The following is a 26194-nucleotide window of genomic DNA, read 5'->3' as shown; positions in this document are numbered from 1 at the left end:
CATATACTTTCAAGCTGCTTAGTTACCACATCTTGCGCACAACATGCACTCCAGGTAAACAAACTTTTAAGAGCACGGTAGATTGAAGCAGCAAGCAAGCCCAGCAGATTGAGCCCCCTGAGTCCGTGTGCTATATGAGGCAAACCAAAACACAGCTGGTGGAGTTAATTTTAGGCTTTCTGACCTTGGCAATGTACTACCAACTGGGGAAAAGCAGCTCTGAATAGGTTCAAAAGGAGCCTTCCTCCTTCTTCTCCCCATGCAGCTGACTGGAAAAGTGGCTACATGATTTAAGTTTAATGGGAAAAACAATTAATTAATTATAAACCAGGGTAAATTTGACAGATCAAGAAATCCAACATTTCTTGAGCAAGTCGAAGGCCCGTGTAAGAAATCTTTTAGGATGTTTGTCCTATGACTAAGATCCTCAACATTATACTCAAAGTAGCACTTTCAGAAAAGTTCTAAAAGACTGGCTTCTCACAAACAAAAATAAATTTCTATATCACAGTGCTTTTATTTTTTTTAATTTTTGGCTGCTTTGGGTCTTTGTTGCTGCACGCGTGCTTTCTCCAGTCTTTGTTGCAGTGCACGGGCTTCTCATTGCGGTGGCTTCTCCTGTTGCGGAGCACGGGCTCTAGGCACGCGGGCTTCAGTAGCTGTGGCATGTGGGTTCAGTAGTTGTGACTCGTGGGCTCTAGAGCTCAGACTCAGTAGTTGTGGCACACAGGCTTAGTTGCTCCGAGACATGTGGGATCTTCCCGGACCAGGACTCGAACCCGTTGTCCCCTGCATTGGCAGGCGGATTCTTAACCACTGCGCCACCAGGGAAGTCCATATCACGGTGCTTTAAGACACCAAAATGGTTTGGCAATGATGAGTGGGGAGATAGAAGTTTTATTAAATTATGCTGTTTATATATATATATATATATATATATATATATATATATATATATATATATCTCAAGAATTTAAGTGCAAGGAGTAAATACATACTATTTACTTCTGAATGCATAGGATCCAATTCTCTGACCACCAAAATAGGTAGGTGAGGTTCCTGTAATACACTCACATACAACATGGACCTTTCCTTCCTGACACACAATTTCTAATTTTGCTTTTCTTTGTTTGATTGCCTGTATTTCTCAATGATCCATAGGATTCGTAATGGCAGTGACTATATCCTTGTTATTTTGCTCACAGAGGCCCATAATAGACAATAAATACTCGTTGAGTTGATAAATCAATGATTTGCACCTCATCATTCCCTTAAATCTAGCATCCTATTGCACAAAATTCACCTTTGGAGGAATGAACATCTTGAAAGGGAGGGTACTGTTTTCGGTTTGGGATCAATGGAAGATCCTTCTTCCGTTGTAACACATTATAATGTGTTTTGATGCTTTATGGTTTTTGGTGATAAATGAATGCATTGAGAGACACCAAGCTTTACAAACAACCTTTAATACTTCCATTCTTTTCTATTACATTAAAATAATATGTCCTCGAAATAAAGATGCAGACATAGAGAATGGACTTGAGGACACGGGGAGGGGGAAGGGTAAGTTGGGACAAAGTGAGAGAGTAGCATTGACATATATACACGACAAATGTAACATAGGTAGTGGGAAGCAGCTGCATCGCACGGGGAGATCAGCTCGGTGCTTTGTGACCACCTAGAGGGGTGGGATAGGGAGGGTGGGAGGGAGACGCAAGAGGGAGGGGATATAGGGATATGTGTATATATATATACGTATAGCTGATTCACTTTGTTATACAGCAGAGACTAACACAACATTGTAAAGCAATTATACTCCAATACAGATGTTAAAAAAATAATATGTCCTTGAGAAGCATTTATAACAATTAACTGGTTTGTCTTTAATGAAGATATAGAATTAAAATCTAAAGACCACTGATAAGGATCAGGCTGAATTGTCAGCTATGTTAAATGGGATCGTGTAGCATGCCAAAATTCCTTTAGAATATATTCATTCTAATTTAGGTCATCCTGGGAAGCGGGGGAAAGAAATGGACTTTACTGAATTCAGATTGTATTTATGAGCTATATGATCTTGAGCAAGTTACATACATAACCTCTCAGCATTAGTTTCCTTATCTATAAAAGAGGGAAAATAACACCTAATATCAACCTCATGGGGAAGTGTAAGAAATAAATAAAACAGAGATAAAATATACGAAAAGCTTAGCAGAGTGATTGGCCCATCAGGAATAATCAAAAAATGGTAGTTATAAAAGCAAAAATAATATGTAATAAACTATTTAGATGGAATAATTACCACATCAATCTAGATATTATGTAACCAAAACACTCCTGCACAACAGAATGCATTTTATCAGGTTACTAAAGATTTGTTGCCCGGGTATACTTTATCTCATGTTTGTTTTTCAAGTATCTATTCTTTCAGAGTTAGATCACATTACCGAATCAGAAGAGAACAGCTACTCAAGAAATACTGAGGCTCAGATTTAGCTACAGGGTTTGAATTCTGCATTTCTTCTCTCTGGCATAAGGAACATTTGCTTTTAGTTTTACAGGTAAAAGAACATTTATATATATATTGGTAGAAAAAGCTGGCTAATGTGAAGGCAAGGAAAGAACTCCCTAGTCCGAAAACTCATCTTCTATATTAAAAATTTAAAACCCCATTAATAGTAACACTTTTTCTAGGCCTTTTCAAACTGAGACCTGCTGGGCTTCCCTGGCGGCACAGCAGTTAGGAATCCGCCTGCCAATGCAGGGGACACGGGTTCGAACCCCGGTCCGGGAAGATCTCACATGCCGCGGAGCAACTAAGCCTGTGTGCCACAACTACTGAGCCTGCGCTCTAGAGCCCGCGAGTCACAGCTACTGAGCCCGCGTGCCACAACTACTGAAGCCCGCACACCTAGAGCCCGTGCTCCGCAACAAGAGAAGCCACTGCAATGAGAACCCCGCGCACCGCAACAAAGAGTAGCCTCTGCTCACCGCAACTAGAGAAAGCCTGCGCGCAGCAACGAAGACCCAACGCAGCCAAAAATAAATAAATTAAAAAAAAAAAATGAGACCTGCTATTTGTTCATTTTCTTTTTATTATGGAAAATTTCAAAACTAAACAGAAGTAGACAGCACAGTATAATGATCCTCATGTACTCATCACCTGGTTTTGACAATTACTAACTCACTTCATCTATACGCCTACTTCCTTTCCCCCTCCCACACTATTCTGAAGCAAATCCCAGGCATGTTATTTCATCTGCAATTATTTCAGTACATATTTCTAAAAAATAAGGACTCAAAAAACACAGCCACAACATCATCACTACAAATAATAATTAGTCCTTAGTAACATCAAATATCCAATGTTTAAATTTTTTGGTTGTCTATAAATGACATACATATTTGCTATTGTTCTTTTTCAGATTGCTTATTTGAATCGAGATGCAAATGACTGTACACATTACAGCTGGATGATATGTCTCTTATGTTTCTTTCAACCTCTATGTCTCTCCTTCAGCTCTATTTTTTTCTTGCAATTCATTTGTTGAAGAAATTAGGTCCTGCATATTTTCCCCACTGTTTGGATTTGTTGCTTGCATCCCTGTTGTGTCATTTAACATGTTCTTTACCATATTCTTCTGTTCCCTATATTTCCTGTAATTTGATAAATCTTTTATAGAGGCTTGATCAGATTCAGGTTCTATTTTGTCGGCAAGACTTCTTCACAGGTGATGATACAGTCTTCCATCAGGACACACATAAAGTGTGGTTGTCTCTCTTGTGATACTAGCAGCCGTTGGTGATCAATGTCTAGATCCATTAATCCATCAGGGGTTGCAAAAATGGTGATATTCTAAAAATAATTCAATCATTCCTATTTCTTTCTTTTTTATGTTTTTTGGCTGTGTTGGGTCTTCGTTGCTGTGTGCAGGCTTTCTCTAGTTGCGCTGAGTGGGGGTTCCGTGAGCAAGGCTACTCTTTGTTGCGGCACGTGGGCTTCTCATTGCAGCGGCTTCTCTTGCTGTGGAGCACAGGTTCTAGGCGCGCGGGCTTCAGTAGTTGCAGCATGCAAGCTCAGTAGTTGCGGCTCGCGTGCTCTAGAGTGCAGGCTCAGTAGCTGTGGTGCAGGGGCTTAGTTGCTCCGCAGCATGTGGGATCTTCCCAGACCAGGGATCGAACCCTTGTCCCCTGCATTGGCAGGTGGATTGTTAACCACTGCACCACCAGGGAAGTCCCCCTATTTCATTTTTTTAAACTGAAATACTTCTATAAGGAGAAATTTCCCCTGATCTACTACTTGGAAATTTGGCTTTACCTGGTGTTATTTTCTTGGAGAAGGGTAACATATTAATTAACACATTGGCAGTAACTAACTTATCCTATAAAAAGATGCGATGAATCATTTTCTTTATGATTGTAGAAACCCTCACCTTGAAGGAAAAGGAGAATATAACTACAAATGAAGGAGAGGAAGTAAATGGTGATCAAAAACCTGAGATATCTGGGAAGAGAAGAAAGAAACACAGACGCTAAAAGGTAACACTTTGCTAAGTCTGTTCTTATCTGGCATATAAATTCCTATTTGGAAGCCCACCTTAAGGCTTTGAATACTATCAATATTTACTTACTGAGGTGTCCTGCATTCTTATCTCCTGTTCAGATCTCTCCCCAGACTTTGCACAGCTGTCAAAACTCTATCTGACATGGCAACTTTGATGTCTAAAAGACATTTCAGAGTTAACATATCTAACATGGAACTTTTAGTTTCACCTCAAAATTGTGACTCAGATCTTTCCTATTTCACTCAATGGCAGCACCATCCACCAGTTACTAAAGCCAAAATAACAGGAGTAGACTTTGACTCCTTCTTTTCTCCAATCCCTATAATCAATCAATGAATCACCAAGTGCTGTTCATTTTGAGATTATTAACTTCTTCTATTATTAATGACACCACCCTAAACCAAGTCACAGCTGTTGAGAAACAATTGTGCTATTACAATAAGTCTTCTGGCATCCCTGCTGACATGTTGGCCTCCTCTGGAACATTCTCCACAAGAAGGGAGAGAGATCTTTCTAAAACGTTAATCAAGGATCATGAGCTGATAATTGTTGAAGCTGTGTGATGGATTCATTATACTAATTTCTTCCCCTCTTTATGTGTTCAAAATTTTCCAAATTAAAAAAATAAAATGTTATTCATATTATTTATATTAACTTCTTACTATTTTACTTCTCGGCTGACTCCTCTATGTTCTTAGAATAAAACCAAATGGCTGTGAGCCCCAGCCAGCCCTCAGTCTACATGTCCAGCTTTATCTGATGCCACTCTTCTTGCTCAGGCTGCCCAGGCCATAACCTGTCAGTTCTGAGAACCCTTTAAGCTCTTTCTTATCTTAGAGCATTTGTACTTTTTACCCCCTGTACCAGAAAATGATCATTCCCTAGCTCTTTGCAAGGCTGGCTCCTTCTTCTTCCTTCAGGTCTCAGTAAAACTTCACCTCCTTAGAGAGGCCTTTCTTAACCACTCAATCTAAATTAGATCTTCCTTCACCACTACTCTCTGTCACAATATTCAGTTTATTTTATACCTTACCACAATTTATAATTATCTTGTTTGTTTATATTTATATAAATATCTTACTTGTTTATTATGATAAGAAATTAACTTGAATGAATATTTAAAGATATTTGAAGGCATATACCCACTCACATTCTATTCTATTCTATTCATGTTATAATTCCACTTCTTTGAGAAACTGGTGGATAGAATACAAATTTTAATAATCTTGCTTCATAAACAAAATAAGATTTTGATTAGGAGAGTAATTTCTTGAAATTGAAATTTTAGGAAGAGAGTGGTATGAAATTTGGATTGGTGAAGGAGAACATGGAATTAGAAATCTCTATTTGAATATAGTGTCTCTTGGATTCTAAACTGCCCAATATCTTTAAGTGCTGAATAATTTTAAGTGACAGTCATTGTTTGATTTAAATGTCTAACCTCTGAAATTATATTTTGTATTATTAACATGACACCGCTCTCATTTTTACGACCAATACATTTATGTTTTATCAGCTGTTAATTGCAGGCAGTTCTCCTAGTGGTATGATAAAGAACTCAGTATTTTTGCAGATTCTGTCCTCTCCCAATCATTGCCCTGACTCAAGAGTCATAGGATTCATTTAAATTTAGTTAGACCAAAAGCAAGACTACATAAGCCAGCCTACCAAACCAGGGAGCAGATGGAAATTGTCTGCCAGAATTCTAAAGGATGTCCCTGGCATGACAGAATTTTAGAACTGGAAGATATCTTAGAGATCATGTAATAATCCAAAGCGCTCATTTGAAAGGGGGTGAAATTGTTGTTCTAACAGGTTTACAGACTTACTCTTCCCAAGATGAAAGATAATATCCTAATCTGGTCATTCAAGTCATTGTCAGAAGACCCTTACGGAATTGTATATTAAATCTGGATCATATCAAAATCTGGAACACAGGGCTTTTATGTCATAAATCCATGATTTTCAGTATAGTAAGATAACGCCTCCTTCTCCCTCCTTTCCAGCACCTTTGGAGCCTTAAGTCTTTTCAAATTATTCCAGTGACCTCTGCTGTTCCTGAGATAGTATCAACACTTCAATATTTTCTTGTTTTAAAAAATGGTTTGATTTACTAACGTGCCAAACTAATAGTACATAAACTCAACAGAACACATTTCATATTGGCACCTCCTTCAAGTCTGTTAGCCCAAGGTGGGTTACTAGCCGCACATAATTTTTGTTCAGATTTTTTGAAAAGTTACTTGTAGATTTGACGGGTGTTGTGAGTAAAGAAGATGGACATCTCTTCGTAAAATAAATCGGTACCCAAATTGATAATGCTGTGGTGGGCTGGTGGCAACGCTGATTAAGCATTTATGGGGCTCAAGTCCTTTATAGCCATTGAGCACTTTGATGCACAAAACATTCTAGAAGCTAGAAAGAATTTAGTCCCCCCTTATAGAAGGACTTGCATTTCACATAGTTAAGGGGCCCAGGGCAAGGCTTTATAATCTATTTGCTCCATATAACTTGAATATGTCACCACAGCAGTTTTCCCAGCTGCTGATGACAGCCTCACTTGCCTGTCCAGACAGTGATGGACCCTAACCATCTCCTTGTTTAGGGTTTTAAAACATGCCCATAAAACGACAGGGACCTTGAAAGCCCATTTAGATCCTTTCCTCTCTTCTGGCGGAACCACACCCAAACCATTCCAACCAGATGAAACTCACTCCTGTTTTTACATACGTAGCAGAGAGACTCCATAACATTTCGTCTGGGCACTCACAGTGGGCAGAACTCTGGTGGCAATTCCATCCCTCACTGCAGGACTCTGACATCCCAGAGCTGCAGCCAATTTCCTTCCTGACCGCTGAAACCCAGCTAAGCGGCTCGGAGCGCTCTGCCACGACCCCCAACCGGGTGGACTGGCCTCGACCAACCGGGTGGCCCCAGCACACTTGCGGGGCGTGGCCCGGGGCTGCAAAAGTGTCCAGAAAGTAAGGGACCCGGGGCCGCAACGGGAGGGGCAGGGTGGGCGCGCGCCGCTCTCGCGAGAGCTCACGGAGTCGGGGCAGCGAGGGGCTGGAGACGAAGTGCCGGGGGAGCAGCGCTGCGGTCGCGGTGATTGTTCTCTGTGCAGGAGGCGAGTGGCCCTTTCCCCGCCCCTTTTTCCTTCTCCTCCCACTGAGTGACTCAAGCCTGGTGCTTCCCACTTCCGCCCCCTCTGCCAGCCATTGGAACTAGCAAAACCGAACAAGTTGCGGCTGCCGAGCAGCCGGCGCTCCCCGCCTCCTCATCCTCTCCTTCTTCTTCTCCTTGCCTGGCCGCCGACGTCGCCGCCACCCCGAGGCCTCGCGACCGCCGAGCCCGCAGCCCACGCCACGGCCGACATGAGCTTCTTGTTGTGAGTAGCCAGGCCCAGCGCGCACCGGCTTTGTTCAGAAGACCTGGGCCGCGGGTCCCCCACCCCTCTCCCAGCTTTGCCCCTAGCTGCTTGACCCGGGCGTCCCCACCCACCAGGTCTCGGGGAACCTGCCCCGAATGCTCGCGCTGCCTGACCGCCGCCGCTTCCCCGGCCCGCTTCGAGCAGGCGGGGAATCCTCCGGCCCCCAAGGAGGCTCTTTCTCCCCGGACCCCAAGTCCCGACACACCCCGATGCCTGCGTCCGCATTTCTCCATCACCCCAACCTTTCCTCTCGCTCTTCTCTTGCGTTTGTTTGCACGCTCTATATAGATAGCTCCCACTCTTCCGCAAGACCCGTATCCGACGCGTGCCCGGTCGCCTGTCTCCGTCTCCCCTGTTCATTGCTTTTTTTTCTGGGTCCCAAGCACAGAAGATAGAGCTTCTACTTTCTTCCGTCACCCCAGGACCCTTTTCATTCCCCACTTAGGTTTTAGGAGTGGGAAGTTGGGGTGACAAGTCTTGTGTATTTAACACAACGCGGCTGCTTGCGCGTCAGGATCCTCTGGTGATAACCTGGGGTCTTGGGGACTGGAGCGCCTTGCTTTCCCGAGGTGCCCCTCCTCCCAGCGTGCTCCCCTGAAGAGTATGGGCTCTATCGTTTTAGACAACCACCATATAGGGTCTGGGTAGTGTGCTCTGGGTTGATTAGGGAGTTGTTTTGCAAATCATTTGTAAATGCCAACTCAACGTCGCATTTAGTGCTCGTCATTATTTCCCTTATCGTTTATTGCAGACGAGTTGAGGGGGATGGGCAGAAAGATGGGGTGGCCGGATGGGAGTATGGTGGCAGCAGACAAGCCTCAGGTCCTCCGAAAACAAGACCTTACACCCTGGGGAATTACTCTTTTGAAGGCTTCGCTGTGATTCACCTCTGTTTAATCTGTGGTTAGAAAGCTAATAAAAACTCGGAAATTGAAACCCACCCCATATGCTCCTTTACCGTTGTGGAGAAAATTAGCATTTAAAGATTTTCTTCTTTCCCCACCTCCCATAATTTTTCGTCATCACATTGGCACCTGAATCCTGAGAATTTAATTAACCCTTATTTTCACAAGCTTATGTCTAGAATGTTAATCCTTTTTAGGGTGTTTAAGCAAAACTGAGCCATCACAGAGGCTAACCGGCAGGTGGACTTGCTAATATTTCTAATATGCACAGGGGGTGCTTGGCTTGTGTCAACCTTCCTAACACATTTGAGCTTATGAAACCTCTTTCTTAGGCTCATCCTAGAAGTTGATTGTGAGTTTGTCAGATAGGTAGTACTAGATGAGAGGACTGAGTGACTTCATAAACATCTTTGCTTCCTATTTTAGTTTGAATCAAGATAGCCAAGCATCTCCACTTGAAACTTCTCATCTTGAGTATTTTTTGCATTGCTGTTTTCTGATTTCTTCAAGAATTTAAAAGCTGTCTTTGAAATAGCAATGTAGATATGTCCTTGACTGCTTCTGATGGGCCTGTGTCTCTTGGAACTCATAGCTAAAATTGTTTGAAGCAGGGAAGAACCATATTTGGCTGAAACTAGGGGATAGAGAAGGTTTGGGTGGTATTTTCTGAACATAAATACAATAGTATCCTGCTTTTCCCTGGCTCAGTAATAATTACAGAAATGTAATGGATAAGTTCATTATCCTGAAGCATATTAGCTGCATAAAAAGAATCTTGCCATAACTAACGTAGATAGCACATTAGAGGGTTTGTACTATTTGGAACACAATTTTTCAGTCAGGTCACACGTAGCAGTTAATAAATTCTCAAGATATTTTGCCCGTGTGCTGCTTGACAGTCCAAAAAAGTTAATCTAATATTTTTGGTTTTGATTTTTGTCCACCGATAGTTTAAAATCTGAAGTGAACACCTCGTAAGTAGAAATAATTATTATCAGAAGTGAAAGAACAAAGTTTTGGTTATTATCTATTTGTTATTTGGTATACTTTCCTGAATATTATTTCCGTACCAACAGATAAGCAGAGAAAATAAGAGTTGCAGTTTAGGAGTTAAATACAAATATTTCTCTCCAGTTCTTGGAAGCTTATTTGTAAAGTGGCTATAAGTGGATGAAGCTGCAAAAATAAGGGCAATGTGCGATAGGGTTATGAAGGTGATGACTCACAACTCTTGAGGGCTTTAAGATAGAAGAAAATTATTGATTTAAAAAACATCATTCATTGTGCAGGCACTGGTGTAGGCACTGGTTCAGAATAAATTTGCACTGCTTTGATTCTAACTGGGACAAACCTTTGGTTGTGCTGCATATTGGCCTGTGTGTGTCTTCAAATTAAGCTAAACTCCCAGATAGTGCATACAAAAACTTCACAGGAACCTAATTTAACTTTGTAGACTCAAATCTTTAAACACATCCATAGTACCTGCTGTGTGCTAGGCACTGTGCAAGATGTGAGACTCTAGAAATGGTAGACAGTGTATAAACAGTCATCTGTAATAGATGCAATACAAGCATAGGGGTCCAAAGAATACAGAGCATTGTGTTCTATTTGAGCAGGGGGAAGATTTCATGGAAGAAGTGATGGGTAGTTAATGGAAGGTATAACAAGAGTTCTCTAAAAGGGTAAGGGGAAATGGGAGATTTCAGTTAGAGGAAACATCATGGAGGCATGAAATTGCCTGTGAATTCTCCATTTTCCGGTTTGTTCAAGAGGCTGTAGAATTTGGGAGCTAGATGGGGTCTATCAGTAACACAGTGTACTCCTCTCTTTTTTGCTAAAGTGGCAAAATCACCAACCTCACGTTACTGGCCTAATTATTGGCCTGGGTAGAATTGGAACACAGGTCTCTTGACTTAGGGTTTTTCCTCTCCTGACATTTTATGCATATAAAGTTGAGGGAGATTTAGGATCAGAGTGAGTTCTTAACAGTCATTCAAAAAATTATATAGAGTGTTCTCTATGTTTCTAGCATTTTTAGATTGCAAGTCTCTTCTGACATGGAATTCCACAGAAACATTTGACTAGGAAAAAACCAAGGTGTAATTTCCTAATGTAAGACTGCTTGGTTGGAACAGAGTTAGAACAAATATAGTTAACTTTAAAACAGAAGTTTGTAGGAAGGTGGTTTAGGAATGAGAATGAATATAAACCAGGTCTGTTTCTGTATAGGAAGAAACAAAGAGGTTGGGAACGGAAGGAAATATTTATTGAACATTATGCTAGACAGCTGCCATTTGTGTTTTCAAAAGAATAGCAATTTGGGAAAGGGGACCCAGGATTTTAGCTGTGTTTATATGTGTCTCTCTCTGTCTCCCTCTTCTACTTCTCTCTTCTCTCTTACCTCCTTCTTTCCTCCAAACACCTCCCCCCGCCCCGCCCCCCATACCAGCATCTTTGTTTTCAGGCAGATGATTCAACTGATTTTAGTGCTTCAGTATCCTCACCTGTAAAAGAAATTAATAATAAAAATAGCCTGCTAAGTGCTTACCATGTGCCAGACACCAAATGCTTTAGATAAGTAGCTCAATTTAATAACTAGTAGGAACCCCATTTTTACAGATGAAGATACTGGCAAAGAGAGGTTAAATAATTTGTTCAAATTATGTAGCTAGTCAGTGGGGTCGCTGGGATTTGAATCCTGGCAGTCTAGATCCAGAGAACCTACCTCATATTACCTTATCTCTAATTGATAAAATTATATAAAAAGGTGGTATTCAGATAGGCCTTGTTTTTTTGTTTTTTTTGTTTTTTTTAAATATATTGAGGTAAGGCAACGAAGAGGGTTTGAAAGCAAGGCAGAACTGCAGGGAACAGATTTATTTATTTATTTGTTTGTTTATGGCTGTGTTGGGTCTTCGTTTCTGTGCGAGGGCTTTCTCTAGTTGGGGCAAGTGGGGACCACTCCTCATCGCGGTGCGCGGGCCTCTCACTATCGCGGCCTCTCTTGTTGTGGAGCACAGGCTCCAGACGCGCAGGCTCAGCAGTTGTGGCTCACAGGCCCAGTTGCTCCGCGGCATGTGGGACCTTCCCAGACCAGGGCTCGAACCCGTGTCCCCTGCATTGGCAGGCAGATTCTCAACCACTGCTAGGCCTTGTTTTTTTTTTTTGTTTTTTTTTAGGCCTTGTTTTTAAGAGAAGTCTTTCATGACCAGGTATTAATATCTCACACTGTGAGGACTGCTTTCTAAGGATCGTCAAGAATATAATGGTGGAAGAGAAAATAGAAACCTTTAAATTTAAATAATACTTTAAAATTATTTTTGACTTTTATTTTTAGTGTAAGAATAATACTAGTTGATTCACTTTGTTATACAACGGCAACTAACAACAATGCAAAGCAATTATACTCCAATAAAGATGTTTTAAAAAAAAAGAAAGAATAATACACATGTTGGAGTAATTACAAAATACTTATAAGAAAAGGAAGAAAATAAAAATCTCTCATAATCACACCTTCAGAGATAACTATTGTATTTTGTGATATCACTTCCTAATCTTTTCTGTCACGTTTTTGTTTGTACATGTGTAAAAATACACAAATGGATCCCTACTGTCCATAGACCAGGTTTTTCACTTGTGAAGTTTTTATGTCAGTATACTTCTACAGCATCACTTTGAGTGGCTGTTGACCAAGTATTATCTTTACAGTTTTGTTATCTGACCAACCAATTTAATATGTTACGCTTTTTCGGGGGTGGGGGGGAGGGAGTTGAAGTAAGTATGGTCATCTTTTCAGAACTATAGTTTTGGGAATTGCAAATATCAGTACTTGGCTGGCCTTAGTTTACTCTTACCATCTGATACAGGATTGCTTTTGTTTTACACTACTGAGTGCAAAATAATTACTATGTGATTACTTTTACCATTAACGACTTTTTTTCCTTGATGTAGTTGAAGAGTTTTTGTACCTTTGGAGTTTCTGATATATGAAAGCACATGTAGTACTTCTCTTCAACTGTATATTTGATTAGGAGGTATTAAAGCAGAATACTTGTGTTACTTCTTGAAAAATATAAGAAAAATGGTACCTATAAGGAATGTTAAGTCCTATAGAGAAGTTTTAAACTCTCCTGTCTTGCAACATTCCATTTTTAAAAAGACTGAGATATAATTGATGTATAACATTAGTTTCAGGGGCATAACTTCCATTTTTGTTTTGTATCAATTAACTAACTTAAGGCCATCTTTTATAGCATGCTTAATTAAAGTGTAGCTGTGAAACCTGTTCATTTGCAGAAGTGATTTTTAAGTTTTATTTTGAAACATTTTCAAATTTTTAGAAAAGCTGCAAAAAAATAGCACAAAGAACTCCTATATGTTCCTTATCCAGAGAACCCATTTAGTTTCATTAGTTGCTCCAATAATGTCATCCTCAGCAAAAGGATCCAGTCAGCAATCATGTATCACACCCAGTTTTGTGTGTGCTGCCTTCTTCAAACTGAAACATTACCTTAGTTTTTCCTTGACTTTCAGGATTTCTATATCTTTGAGGACTACAGGCCAGTCATTTTGTAGAATATCTCTCAGTTTGAGTTTGTCTGGTGTTTCTTTGTGGTGAGACCTGGTAGTGCATTTGAGGCAGAAGTATCACAGGCGTGATACATGTTTTTCTTACAGCATCTTATCAGGTGCACATAATGTATGTTTATTCATTGTTGGAGGTGATTCCTTTGATTTAAGTGTCTATAAAGATTCTCTAGTATAAAGTTATTATATATTTTTTCTCTGTGATTAATATTTTGTTGGGAGCTATTTTGAGATTATGTAACTATCTCCTTCCATTTTCACCTACTAGTTTTAGTGTTCATTGATATTTCTTCTCTATATTACTACTATGATGCTTGCCAATATTCTAATTCTGTCATTGCGTTTACATTTATTATTTGACACTTTTACTGTAAGGGATCACTTATTCTTCCCATTTATTTATTTTTTTAGTATCAGTGTGGACTCATGGGTTCCTATTTTATTTAATGAGTTATAATCTATAATCATTATTTATTTTGGTGCTCAAATTGTCTCAGTTTTAGCTAGTTGGAGTCCTGTTCAGGCTGGCTTCTGTGTCCCTTTGATTTGTTCCTGTCTTTCTCTGAGTACTCCGTTACTTTCCGGCACAACCAGATATTCCAGGTTTATCTTTTTTTTTTTTTTTTAATTTATTTATTTAATTAATTTATTTTTGGCTGCATTGGGTCTTCGTTGCTGTGTGTGGGCTTTTTCTAGTTGCAGTGAGCGGGGGCTATTCTTCGTTGTGGTGCACAGGCTTCTCATGTGGTAGCTTCTCTTGTTGCGGAGCACGGGCTCTAGGCGCGCAGGCTTCAGTAGTTGTGGCACACGGGCTCAATGGTTGTGGATCACGGGCTCAGTAGTTGTGGCTCGCGGGCTCTAGAGCGCAGGCTCAGTAGTTGTGGCGCAGGGGCTTAGTTGCTCCACAGCATGTGAGATCTTTCCAGACCAGGGCTCGAACCCGTGTTCCCTGCATTGGCAGGCAGATTCTTAACCACTGTGCCACCAGGGAAGTTCCCCAGGTTTATCTTATACTTTCTCTGCCTCAGTCCTGGAACTGGCCATTTCTCTAAGGGCCTTGGTTCTGGCCAGTGATGAATAGTATTTGGAAACCAGAATTTAGGTGCTAGGTGTGCTTATTACTACATATGTTTTGCTGCTCCCAGGCTCTCTCATTGGACAATGCTAGAAAATACATACCCATACAAATTTACATCCAAAAATTTTATTCTGTATCTATCCATATATTCCCAATGAGCTCACACTAATTCCTGCAATTCTGAGCACAGGGTTCATCCTAGTCTTATCCCTTTATGTATTTTTCACTTTCTCCTTTGTCAGTGAGAAACCTGGCTCCCATTATCCTCAATATACTTATTTGTTCAGACCTCTGTATATATAGCTATTCTTCTAACTCTGCCTGGCCACCTTCCTTGTGGCTTGGCGTCCAGCTGTCATCCAGCCACCATTAATACTCTCCTGAGCATGTGTGGACCCCTCCTTTGCCCATATTAAGGATGAAAGTAGTCTGAGACTCCACTATGTGTGGTATCAGTGTGATAGTAATCTAATTTTTTTCCCCATGAATCCTGTGTTTAGGACCAGTACCTCATAGAGATGTTGGGAGGATTAGATATCCTGAATGTAAAAGGCCTAGCTCAATGTGCAACAGTGATATCTAGTTCATTGTCAATATCTCAACAGTGTGATGGTTGCTTGTAGCTGTTATTATTTTTTATAATCATAGTCATCATTTCTGATTACTAAATCATAGCCAATTTCTGTAGGTTTATTATCATATGTATTAGTGCTACTTTGATTTTTTGAAGTTAGAACTTAAAAGCAGGAGTTTGAAGGTAAACAAACATTATTTGGGTAATAGTCTAAGTACCTCATAGTCAAGCAGCCTTATTAATATTTGTAATGGAAAGACTGGATCTTATTTTATTGCTACTATTGTTTTATTTTTTTGCCAAAGTTCTCTTGTTCTCAAATTGAAATTTGATGAGAATAGTTCAGTAGTTATAGTATTGGGTGTTAATTTTTTGTGTTACTTTGTAGAAATAGTTAATGGTTTAACTTAAATAATTTCTTACTATTCAGTATAAACATAGAATAAAGTGGAAGCAGTAGGGGTAAAAGTCTTTTATGGCAACTTTTCTGGTATCTCGATGCCCAGATCATGTTCCACACAGATGGGCAGCAGCATGACCTTCTCTTTAGAGAATCTGTTTGTTTGCTGGTGCCCTGTAGCATTAGATTTAACTACTGAAATAGCTCTTTGTTTAAAAACTCCCTGTTGGTTATAGGTTGTACTCACATATGCCTGGTTCCATTCTCCCTAACCCTTCCCCACACCCTGCCAAATGTTCAACTGGTTCTCTTATTTTCAACTCTCAGAAATTGTACTTTTGAGTCAGTGAATAACACCGATTTGTCAAAACTGAAGTCTCAACCGGAACACAGCATTGTTTTGAGGACTGATGCTTGTGTTTCCACTCTATTGTTAAGGACTCCCAAAGGGGTCTTATTTGTCAGAATGTTCAACCTTTTAATCAGTCCTTTGTTAACCTTGTCAATTTTTAATTTGAGAAATGGCAAGTTATCAAGAACTGAAATAAATTTTCTTTTCAGATTGTAGTTAGAGCCAAACCATACCAAATAGTACAATTCTAAGTGGCTAGACATTTGGGAACCAAAATGTTCCTCAGTTGAGCTGTATTAATTTTAGCTCTTGCCAATCTTGAGAAAGAAAAACAGAGCTGGAGGAATCAGGCTCCCTGACTTCAGACTATACTACAAAGCTACAGTAATCAATACAGTATGGTACTGGCACAAAAACAGATATATAGATCAATGGAACAGGGTAGAAAGCCCAGAGATAAACCCATGGACATATGGTCACCTTATCTTTGATAAAGGAGGCAAGAATATACAGTGGAGAAAAGACAGCCTCTTCAATAAGTGGTTCTGGGAACACTGGACAGCTGCATGTAAAAGAATGAAATTAGAACCCTTCTTAACAACATACACAAAAATAAACTATAAATGGATTAGAGACCTAAATGGAAGGCCAGACACTATAAAACTCTTAGAGGAAAACATAGGCAGCACATTCTGTGACACAAATCACAGCAAGATCCTTTTTGACCCACCTCCTGGAGAAATGGAAATAAAAACAAAAATAAACAAATGGGACCTGATGAAACTTAAAAGCTTTTGCACAGCAAAGGAAACCATAAACAAGATGAAAAGACAGCCCTCAGAATGGGAGAAAATATTTACAAGTGAAGCAACTGACAAAGGATTAATCTCCAAAATTTACAAGCAGCTCATGCAGCTCACTATCAAAAAAACAAACAACCCAATCCAAAAATGAGTAGAAGACCTAAATAGACATTCTCCAAAGACAATATTCAGATTGCCAACAAACATATGAAAGGATGCTCACCATCACTAATCATTAGAGAAATGCAAATCAAAACTACAATGAGGTATCACCTCACACCAGTCAGAAAGGCCATCCTCAAATCTACAAACAGTAAATGCTGGAGAGGGTGTGGAGAAAAGGGAACCCTCTTGCACTGTTGGTGGGAATGTAAATTGATACAGCCACTATGGAGAACAGTATGGAGGTTCCTTAAAAAACTAAAAACAGAACTACCATATGACCCAGCAATCCCACTCCTGGGCATATACCCTGAGAAAACCATAATTCAAAAAGAGTCATGTACCACAGTGTTCATTGCAGCACTATTTACAATAGCCAGGGCATGGAAGCATCCCAAGTGTCCATCAACAGATGAATGGATAAAGAAGATCTGGCACATATATACAATGGAATATTACTCAGCCATGAAAAGAAACAAAATTGAGTTATTTGTAGTGAGGCGGATGGACGTAGAGTCTGTCATACAGAGTGAAGTAAGTCAGAAAGAGAAAAACAAATACCTCATGCTGACATATATATATGGAATCTAAAAAAAAAAATAGTACTGATGAACCTAGGGGCAGGACAGGAATAAAGACGCAGATGTAGAGAATGGACTTGAGGACACAGGGAGGGGGAAGGGTAAGCTGGGACAAAGTGAGAGAGTGGCATGGACATATATACACTACCAAATGTAAAATAGGTAGCTATTGGGGAGCAGCCTCATAGCACGGGGAGATCAGCTCGGTGCTTTGTGACCACCTAGAGGGGCGGGATAGGGAGGGTGGAGGGAGGGAGACCCAAGAGGGAGGGGATAGGGGGATATATGTATACGTATAGCTGATTCACTTTGTTATACAGCAGAAACTAACACAACATTGTAAAGCAATTATACTCCAATAAAGATGTTATAAATAAATAAATAAATAAAAACGGGGAAAAAAGTTTTAGCTTTTGCTCAAATGGTAGCATATTTATAAGGTGTTAGGACTTTATTGTCACGTGATAACTGTAGGTTCTAGAGATATCTTTACCTTTTTTGTCATTCAGTATTAAGGTATCACTGTCATTTTATTTAGCACCGTTGGGATGAAAGGCTACTCTTGACCCTCTGGTGACAGAAGGCCACCCCCAGGACTGAGGAGGTCATATCTATGCATAACTATAACTCTTTTTTTTTTAAATTTAAAATATGTTTATTTCTGGATTCTTTTTGGCCACACTGCATGACTTGTGGGATCTCAGTTCCCTGACCAGGCATTGAACCCTGGCCATGGCAGTGAAAGCATGGAATCCTAACTACTAGGTCATGAGGGAACTCACATAACTATAACCCTTGAGAAGTCTACTTTAGACACTTAACGTGAGGAGCTTTAGCATCACTTAGGAGCATGTTAGAAATGCAAGATTTCAGACTCCAATCCTCGAATTAGAATGCATTTTAATAAGATCCCTTACTTTAAAAAGCACCTTCAAGTTTTAGAAGCTTTAGACAATAGTAAGTCGATGGATGCCTATGTATTGAGTTAAATAATTCAAAGTAAGGTAAAGAAGAAAAAAAAATCCTTGGGATTCAGTATAACACTGAAGAAAAAAAAAATACTTGGGACTCAGTATAATACTACCTCTGTCTTTAAGAGACTCTGTGAGGCCCTGACAAAGATTCTTTGCCTGACCAAACTTTGGTCAGGTCTTGAACTTTCTAATAGGTCCATCTGTGCACTTCCTTGTAAAGTCTGGTTTTATCAAGAACCCTGCTAGTTAGGTTAACCACAATCCCCTACCACCCTCAACATCTGATCAGCTTCCTCATCCGCCACCATCCCTCAGGTGATGTATGGATCACCCCTCCCTGTCTTCAGCAAGAATCCTGTTAGGTCAGGGGCTTCCCTGGTGGCGCAGTGGTTAAGAATCCGCCTGCCAATGCAGGGGACACGGGTTTGAGCCCTGGTCCTGGAAGATCCCACGTGCCGCAGAGCAACTAAGCCTGTGCACCACAACTACTGAGCCTGCGCTCTAGAGCCTGCGTGCCACAACTACTGAAGCCCGCGCGCCTAGAGCCCGTGCTCGGCAACAAGAGAAGCCACCGCAATGAGAAGCCCGCGCACCGCGACGAAGAGTAGGCCCCGCTCGCCGCAACTGTGCCCGCGCACAGCAATGACGACCGAACACAGCCAAAAATAAATAAATAAAATAAATAAATTTATTTAAAAAAAAAGAATCCTATTAGGTCAGTTTAACCAGAAACACAACACCCCCCTCCCCGTCCCCTTTCCCCCCCAATATTTCCTCTTAGTAATTTTTCTATCCACTCACCCCCGCACCCTGCTTCTTCGTTATACATTCCCTCTTGCCCATGCTGTATTTGGAGTTGAACTCCGTCTCTCTCCCATACTGTAAAATCCCATTGCAGTAGTCCCTATACCTACCTCATTGTTCCTGAGTAAAATCTGCTTTACCATCTTTAACAAACGTCAGTTAGTTTTGTTTTTTATTTTCTTTAACAGCCCTCAAGGTTAGGTTCTCTGGTTGTCTTTGCACACTTGCAATTATTTGTAATTATTATTTAAGGTCTTTTCCCCCTTCCTGGACTGTAAGTTTCATAAGGTTTGTTCACTGTTTTATTTACCAGCATGTTAGTACCTTGCTTGGCAAATATGTCCTCAATATGTAAATATGTTTGATAGACTAAAGGTTGTCATGGAAAGAACAGTGGCCTGTAAGTGAGGACACCTGGGTTTCAGAGTCTTTGGTCTGTCACTAGCCATGTGACCTTGGGCACGTCACTTAATTTCTTCTGTTTCCTCTGTTTACTGGGAGGAAAGGAATGCCTATTCCATTGGGTAACTGTGAGAATTAAATGAGAGAATGTATATGGAGGTTTTCAACAACCAGAGGGTCCTGTGCAAACCCTGTTAGTATCCTTGCTCATGAAATTCCCAAGCCCAGTATGTAAACTCTTTCTGAATTCAAATGTTGTTTAGCCGTCTTAACAAATGCATGGTATTGCTGCATAATATAATAAGTATTTATTGGAGTCTCCTGTGTATAAGCAAAGTGTTATTAGGTGCTGGTGGTAGGAGGAGAAAGGTAGGAATTCAGAAATAAATAAGATGTGGTCTCTGTCCTCAAGAATCTTAAAATTGGAGACCAGCATATTACATGGATGTACTCTTCAATAAAATTGTTGTAAACTCATTAGTTTTAAGTCCACTGGCTAATGAAGGTTAAAGATTATCGATATTCCAGTGAGAATACAAACTTCTTTGGGTGTAGGTGTGAAATAGTTGCATTCGGTATTTATAAAAGTTTTGTATCTGGTATATTCCTGTATTCAAAACAGCAGAAATTTTGCAAATGTGTGCTTCTGTATTGTTAGGCAGAGGCCTGAAGTATGAATTTGGATGAATTTGGGGGCCTGCCCTGCTTAGTTCCGCACTGTTGCCACTATTGCGCCCCTCCAGCCTCGCGTTTTTTAATAGGGAAAGGAGGCGGCTGGAATCCTTTGGCCCGCTTTCTTCCTGCAGTTTACTTGGGCTTCTCAGGTAGGGATTAGGATGGGCTGGGGTGACTGGCAGAGTCCCGAGGCGGAGAGAGCCGCCACGATAACGGTGTCTGCTCACAGTCCAGCCTCCTCTGCTCCTTGCTCCCGTGCATTCCCTGCACGGAGCTTGGCCCTCTCATTGGCACTTCTTTCAACGTGCATTTTCCCCGCGTCTGCCTGCTTTTGTCAGTGCTGATCCCGTTGTTCTGGCTGGAGCCCTTCTCCATCCCACCTGCATTTCTTTAGTTCAGGAGCCGACTCTTTTTCCCTGACCTCTGGCCCCTTCCCAATTCGTTCGGTACCATTTCGGTGTCCTCCATAGTCCTTACTATAGCTCGTATCAAAAAGATATTGTACTTGTCAGTTTTCGGGCCTTTTCTTCCTCATCAGAGTATGTGACCTCTTTGAAGATGCAGCAGTTTCAAAGATTATTTTTAAATCTCTACCATCTAGCATAGTGACTGTTCTATATTACATACTTGGTAATAAAAATTTTTTTATATATCACATGTGGAATCTAAAAAAATGATACACATGAACTTATTTACAAAACAGAAATAGACTCACAGACTTAGAAAACAAACTTATGCTTACCAAAGGGGATGGGGCGGGGAGGTGTGGGGAGAGATAAATTAGAAGTAAAAAAAATTTTTTTTAACAAATCAATGACGTTTTCAAGTATTTACATGGTGGTAGGTGGAGGAGATATGAGTGATTCCCTTCATTCTGCTCTAATTTTTCCCTTCCAAAGACTTTTGGGGAGCTAGAAATAGGTGGCTGTTGTGCACAGAAAGATTTGGAACACCTATTTATTGGATCTTTATTTTACAGTTTTGTAGAGACCTTGTTGTTTTACCCTTTTTCCAAGAATCGATATATGCCAGGCACATTCCCTACCTGCCACTATAAATGGCGTTCCAGTAGCAGTGAACGTGAGTGCTCATATCCCTGCATCCCCACCACCATCGCACAGCTAGGAATGATAATTGTGAGAGCTTCTTGGGCTTCAAATATATATATATAAATATATACGTATATATGTAAATATGTATAAATATATACATATATATGTGTAAATATGTCTGTACATATAACCAAGTAAACAAGTTAATAGTAAAGAGTCTTCCAAAGAATTTCTGTCCTCTTTCTCTCTTTTCCTTCCTTCTCTTTCTTTTTTTTTTTTTTTTTGCAAATTTTTTGGCCACGCCACGCAGCATGTGGGATCTTAGTTCCCCTACCAGGGATCAAACCCACACCCCCTGCATTGGAAGCACGGAGTCTTAACCACTGGACCGCCAGGGAAGTCCCTCTTCCTTTCTTTTTTTATTGAAGTATAGTTGACTTACAGTGTTGTGTTAGTTTCTGATATACAGCAAAGTGATTCAGTTATACATATATATATTCTTTTTCATATTCTTTTCCATTATGGTTTATTACAGGATATTGAATATAGTTCCCTGTGCTATACAGTAGGACCTTGTTGTTTATCTATTTTATATATAGTAGTTTGTGTCTGCTAATACCAAACTCCTAATTTATCACTCCTCCACCCGCTTCCCCCTTTGGTAAGCATAAGTTTGTTTTCTATGTCTGTGAGTCTGTTTATGTTTTGTAAGTAAGTTCATTTGTGTCATATTTTAGATTCCACATACAAGTGATATCATATGGTATTTGTCTTTCTCTTTCTGACTTACTTCACTTAGTATGATAATCTCTGGGTCCATGCATATTGCTACAGATGGCATTATCTCATTCTTTTTTATGGCTGAGCAGTATTCCATTGTGTGTGTGTGTGTGTGTGTATACACACACACACACACACCCACCCCCATATTTTCTTTGTCCATTCATCTGTTGATGGACATTTAGGTTGTTTCCGTGTCTTGGCTATTGTAAATAATGCTGCAGTGAACATTAGGGTGCATGTATCTGTTCGAATTATAGGTTTCTCCAAATATATGCCCAGGAGTGGGATTGCTGGATCATATGGCAAGTTTATTTTTAGTTTTTTGAGGAACCTCTGTACTCTTTTCCGTAGAAGCTGCACCAATTTACATTCCTACCAACTGTGTAGGAGGGTTCTCTTCTCTCCACACCCTCTCCAGCATTTGCTATTTGTAGACTTTTTAATGTGGGCCATTCTGACCTGTGTGAGGTGGTTCCTCATTGTAGTTTTAATTTATATTTCTCTAATAATTAGTGATGTTGGGCATCTTTTCATGTGTGTATTGGCCATCTGTATATCTTCTTTGGAGAAATGTCTGTTTGGGTCTTCTGCCCATTTTTGACTGGGTTGTTTGATTTTTTGTCGTTGGGTTGTATGTCCCCTTTATTTCTAATGGCATAGTTAGGGTGTTTGCTTTTATTGCCATCAACCTTTTTTCTCTTTTATTTTAAAAGGGGAAAATAATATCTTTTATGTTAAAATTGAGAATGTAGTTTTTTAATAAGTGAAATTTAAAAATTAATAGTCATGTGAAAAGTAACGGTAGAATATAATTTTAAAATTATTTAATAACTTGGTAGAAAAATATTACTTTTCTCCAAGATAGGCACAGATTATCTGTAGAGGTGGATTTTACAAAATGAGGTATTTAACTCCAATCGGATTTCCTGTTTCTAAGTTATCTTTCTAATATTTTAAGGTGGATAGGAAACTGATAATTTAATGCAAATGATAAACATGTTTGGGAGGCAGATGACATACTTGGAGCTGTAAAAATGACCTATAGATTCTGGAGGTAGATGTAAAACTGCTTTTCACTTGTTACTCTCAACACATTTATTGTCTTTCTCATGGAGTTTGATAGAGAGCTTCACCAGGGGTTTTCTTTCTGGATTATTTCAAAGTGGAGAATCTTTTCCCCAAACTTTGAGTGAACAGTAGTGTCTAATTGCTCGTGAATCTGAAGAATATGCCTTTATGATATGCTTGTTGTTTTTGAGCACTTACAGGTCAAACTGTTATAAGCATGAGTAAGTTATGTGTTATAAAAACTCAGAACACTCTTACTTTATCAGTAAATACTTTGCATAATTGTGTGTGTGAGGAACCCTGCTAGCCTTAATGAATTTGTTCTTTTTATGGCAGTTCTGATATTTACATTTCACTTAGTTCAAAAATAAACTGGAGAGAAGAGGGGAAGATTTTTTCATTTAGTTTTATGCATTTTTTACTTTTTTCTCCTCTTTTATGGTTTTCACTCATTTGTGTTATTCTCTCTTACTTTTAAATAGTAACAGTTGAAGCCCTTTCCAGGTACTGGGGAGCATTACTGAATCTCAGATAATGTGAGATGTCACTTTTACAGTTGACTGTATTAGGATTAAAGGGGCTTTTTTTTTTTTTTTTTTTAACTTGTGTCTTTCCTGGAGTTTTTTTTTTTTTTTTTTAATTTATTTTTATTTATTTATGACTGTGTTGGGTCTTCGTTTCTGTGCGAGGGCTTTCTCTAGTTGTGGCAAGCGGGGGCCACTCTTCATCGCCGTGCGCGGGCCTCTCACTATCGCGGCCTCTCTTGTTGCGGAGCACAGGCTCCAGACGCGCAGGCTCAGTAATTGCGGCTCACGGGCGCAGTTTCTCCTAGGCATGTGGGATCTTCCCAGACCAGGGCTCGAACCCGTGTCCCCTGCATTGGCAGGCAGATTCTCAACCACTGCGCCACCAGGGAAGCCCTTTCCTGGAGTTTTATACAGCCCTTTCTTTGCCTTGTATTCTCAGGTTTGGCTGCATCTGTGTATTATTTTCACAGGGACTTTCCTGACATCACACTGATATCCACCAGCCGTTCTTGTTTTTAGCCTTCCTTTAGAAGCATCATGATTTGTCCTGTGCTTGGGCACCATAAGCTCATGCTTAAACCATTGGTGGTCTGAAAGATGGAAATCCTTGCTTCTGAACAGAAAGGGAGAATGAAACAATCTTGATTAAAAGAAATATTTTCCCTCAGTTCCTTTATAGAAGAATTCAGTTATTCTTGTGATCTGGAGTGTGTAAGTTGGGCAAAATCGTACTTTTGTGCCTCGTTTTCTTATTTCTAAAAAAAACCAGTTTTATATTTGACAACATTCAGTGTTTCTTCCTAATGGTGTTTGAAAAGATTTATGGTGGCTTGTGGGATTGGTAGGAATGAGATTAAATCTCTGGAGAAATAATTTACATTTAGTGATTTTTAGGAATAGAGAAGATTTTGTTCCAACCTCTTATTTTTAGATGAACCAGTTGAAACTCTGGGATCTTGTGATTTTCCAAGGCTACACTTAGTTATACAAACAAATTCTAATGAGACTAATCTTGATTATACCAAGAATTCCAAGTGTCTTACTATTTTAGTTGTATTTTTTGACATTACATGACTTCACACTTTTTACAATTGCTTATTAAAAAAGGACAGTATGTAGCTATAACAAAGCTTATGTCTATGATGGACCTTCACTACGAAGGATAAAGAGATGGTACAGATATATTTAACTGGTATCAATTATTGAGCACTGATTGTGTACCAGCTTATGCTCTGTATTTCTATGCATATCATTCGGTTTTCAGAACCATCCCACATGGTAGGTGATATGATTTCTCTTTTTTGCAATCAGAGCGATTAAGTAACTTATCCAAAGTCACCCAGCTAATACAAAGCAAATTAGGGATTCCAGCCTAGAGTACCCAACTGTAAAATCAAGGTTTCTCCTATTCCTTATGAAGTAGATAATGCTCAAGTTAAACAATAACGGTAGATGGCTTTTATTGAGCCTTGTGCCAGACATTGCAGTAGTATTTTACTTACTGGTTTCTAATCCTTGAAACAACTCTGCAGCATAATGCTTTCTTCATTTTCAGATGAGGCAGATAAGTCTCCAGAGAGGCTAAGTAATAAGTAACTAAGTCAAGGTCTCTCAAGTAGTAGAGGTACTCTGTGATTCCAGGGCCCTAGGTCCAATCAGCATCAGTGTTTTCCCACTACCCTGCGCTGCATGCTACTTTTACAAATTTCAACTTGATGTGTATTTAACTGATGGCTTTTGGTTTCCTCAGGGACCATTGGTATATCAAGCTGATTGACTCTGGCAAGTTTCTAAGGTGAATGTATGTTTTTGAAACAATTTTGATAACAGAGCTAAGGATGATAGCAATAGCAGCCGCCAGCTAGTAAGCCATTAGGAGAAGTCTGCATATATATAGGTGATTTTGGCTTACTTATCCATAGTATACTGTAAATAATACTGGGGTCAGAAATATATTGCACAGTATGTTTAGATTTTAAAGATAGAGCAGTTCATTAACATTTCTACAAATAACCCAATTTTATTGCCATGTTTTGGTAAACATTCAAACTTTTTTATTAAGCTTTCAAACTTTTTAAGTTTTAGTTTTAATTTTTGTCAGTATTATACATGTACATGATTTAATTTAGAGTCAAAGAGTTTTATAAAGCTTGTCATAAAAACAATCCCTCTTTTCTTGCTTCTAGTTACAGCCATTTGAGCTCTTTTACCTGATTGTTTTGATTTTTAATTTCTTATCTCTAACTAGTTTATATTGTTACATATTGATTTTTTCATTTCTAGGCACTAACTATTGAATTCCTATTATGGAAGAAGAGACTATCACCCCCTCCTATACCATATATATATATAGATACACACACACACATCCCATCCTGCCTGCTTCTCAATATAGCAGTTAATACTATATAAACACTATTGACAGTTGAGCCAAGTATGTACTGTAATTTTATTTTTCCTTTCCTGAACAAC

The 26194-nt window shown here is 39.6% G+C and overlaps 1 protein-coding gene and 1 long non-coding RNA gene across 3 annotated transcripts in view; one reads left to right on the top strand and one right to left on the bottom strand.

Moving 5' to 3' along the window:
* Positions 1-7470, bottom strand: part of LOC309627958 — a 34231-nt gene extending 26761 nt beyond the window's left edge. Inside the window, exon 1 of the long non-coding RNA XR_014244060.1 lies at positions 7336-7470. This is a non-coding gene — a long non-coding RNA (uncharacterized lncRNA). The remainder of the gene's footprint in view (positions 1-7335) is intronic.
* A 267-nt stretch (positions 7471-7737) lies between these two features.
* Positions 7738-26194, top strand: part of MOB1B (MOB kinase activator 1B) — a 68488-nt gene continuing 50031 nt past the window's right edge. The window contains exon 1 of one of the 2 annotated variants that reach the window (XM_082390302.1): positions 7738-7953. In XM_082390302.1, the coding sequence (XP_082246428.1) occupies positions 7940-7953 (14 nt within the window). In that variant the 5' untranslated portion in view covers positions 7738-7939. The remainder of the gene's footprint in view (positions 7954-26194) is intronic. The other variant, XM_082390301.1, reaches the window with a different exon arrangement.

Source organism: Balaenoptera borealis, assembly GCF_965194805.1.
Source record: "Balaenoptera borealis genome assembly, chromosome: 4".
NCBI lineage: Eukaryota > Metazoa > Chordata > Mammalia > Artiodactyla > Balaenopteridae > Balaenoptera > Balaenoptera borealis.
Note: the sequence above shows the minus strand (reverse complement) of the source record. Positions and strands in the feature narration are given on the sequence as shown.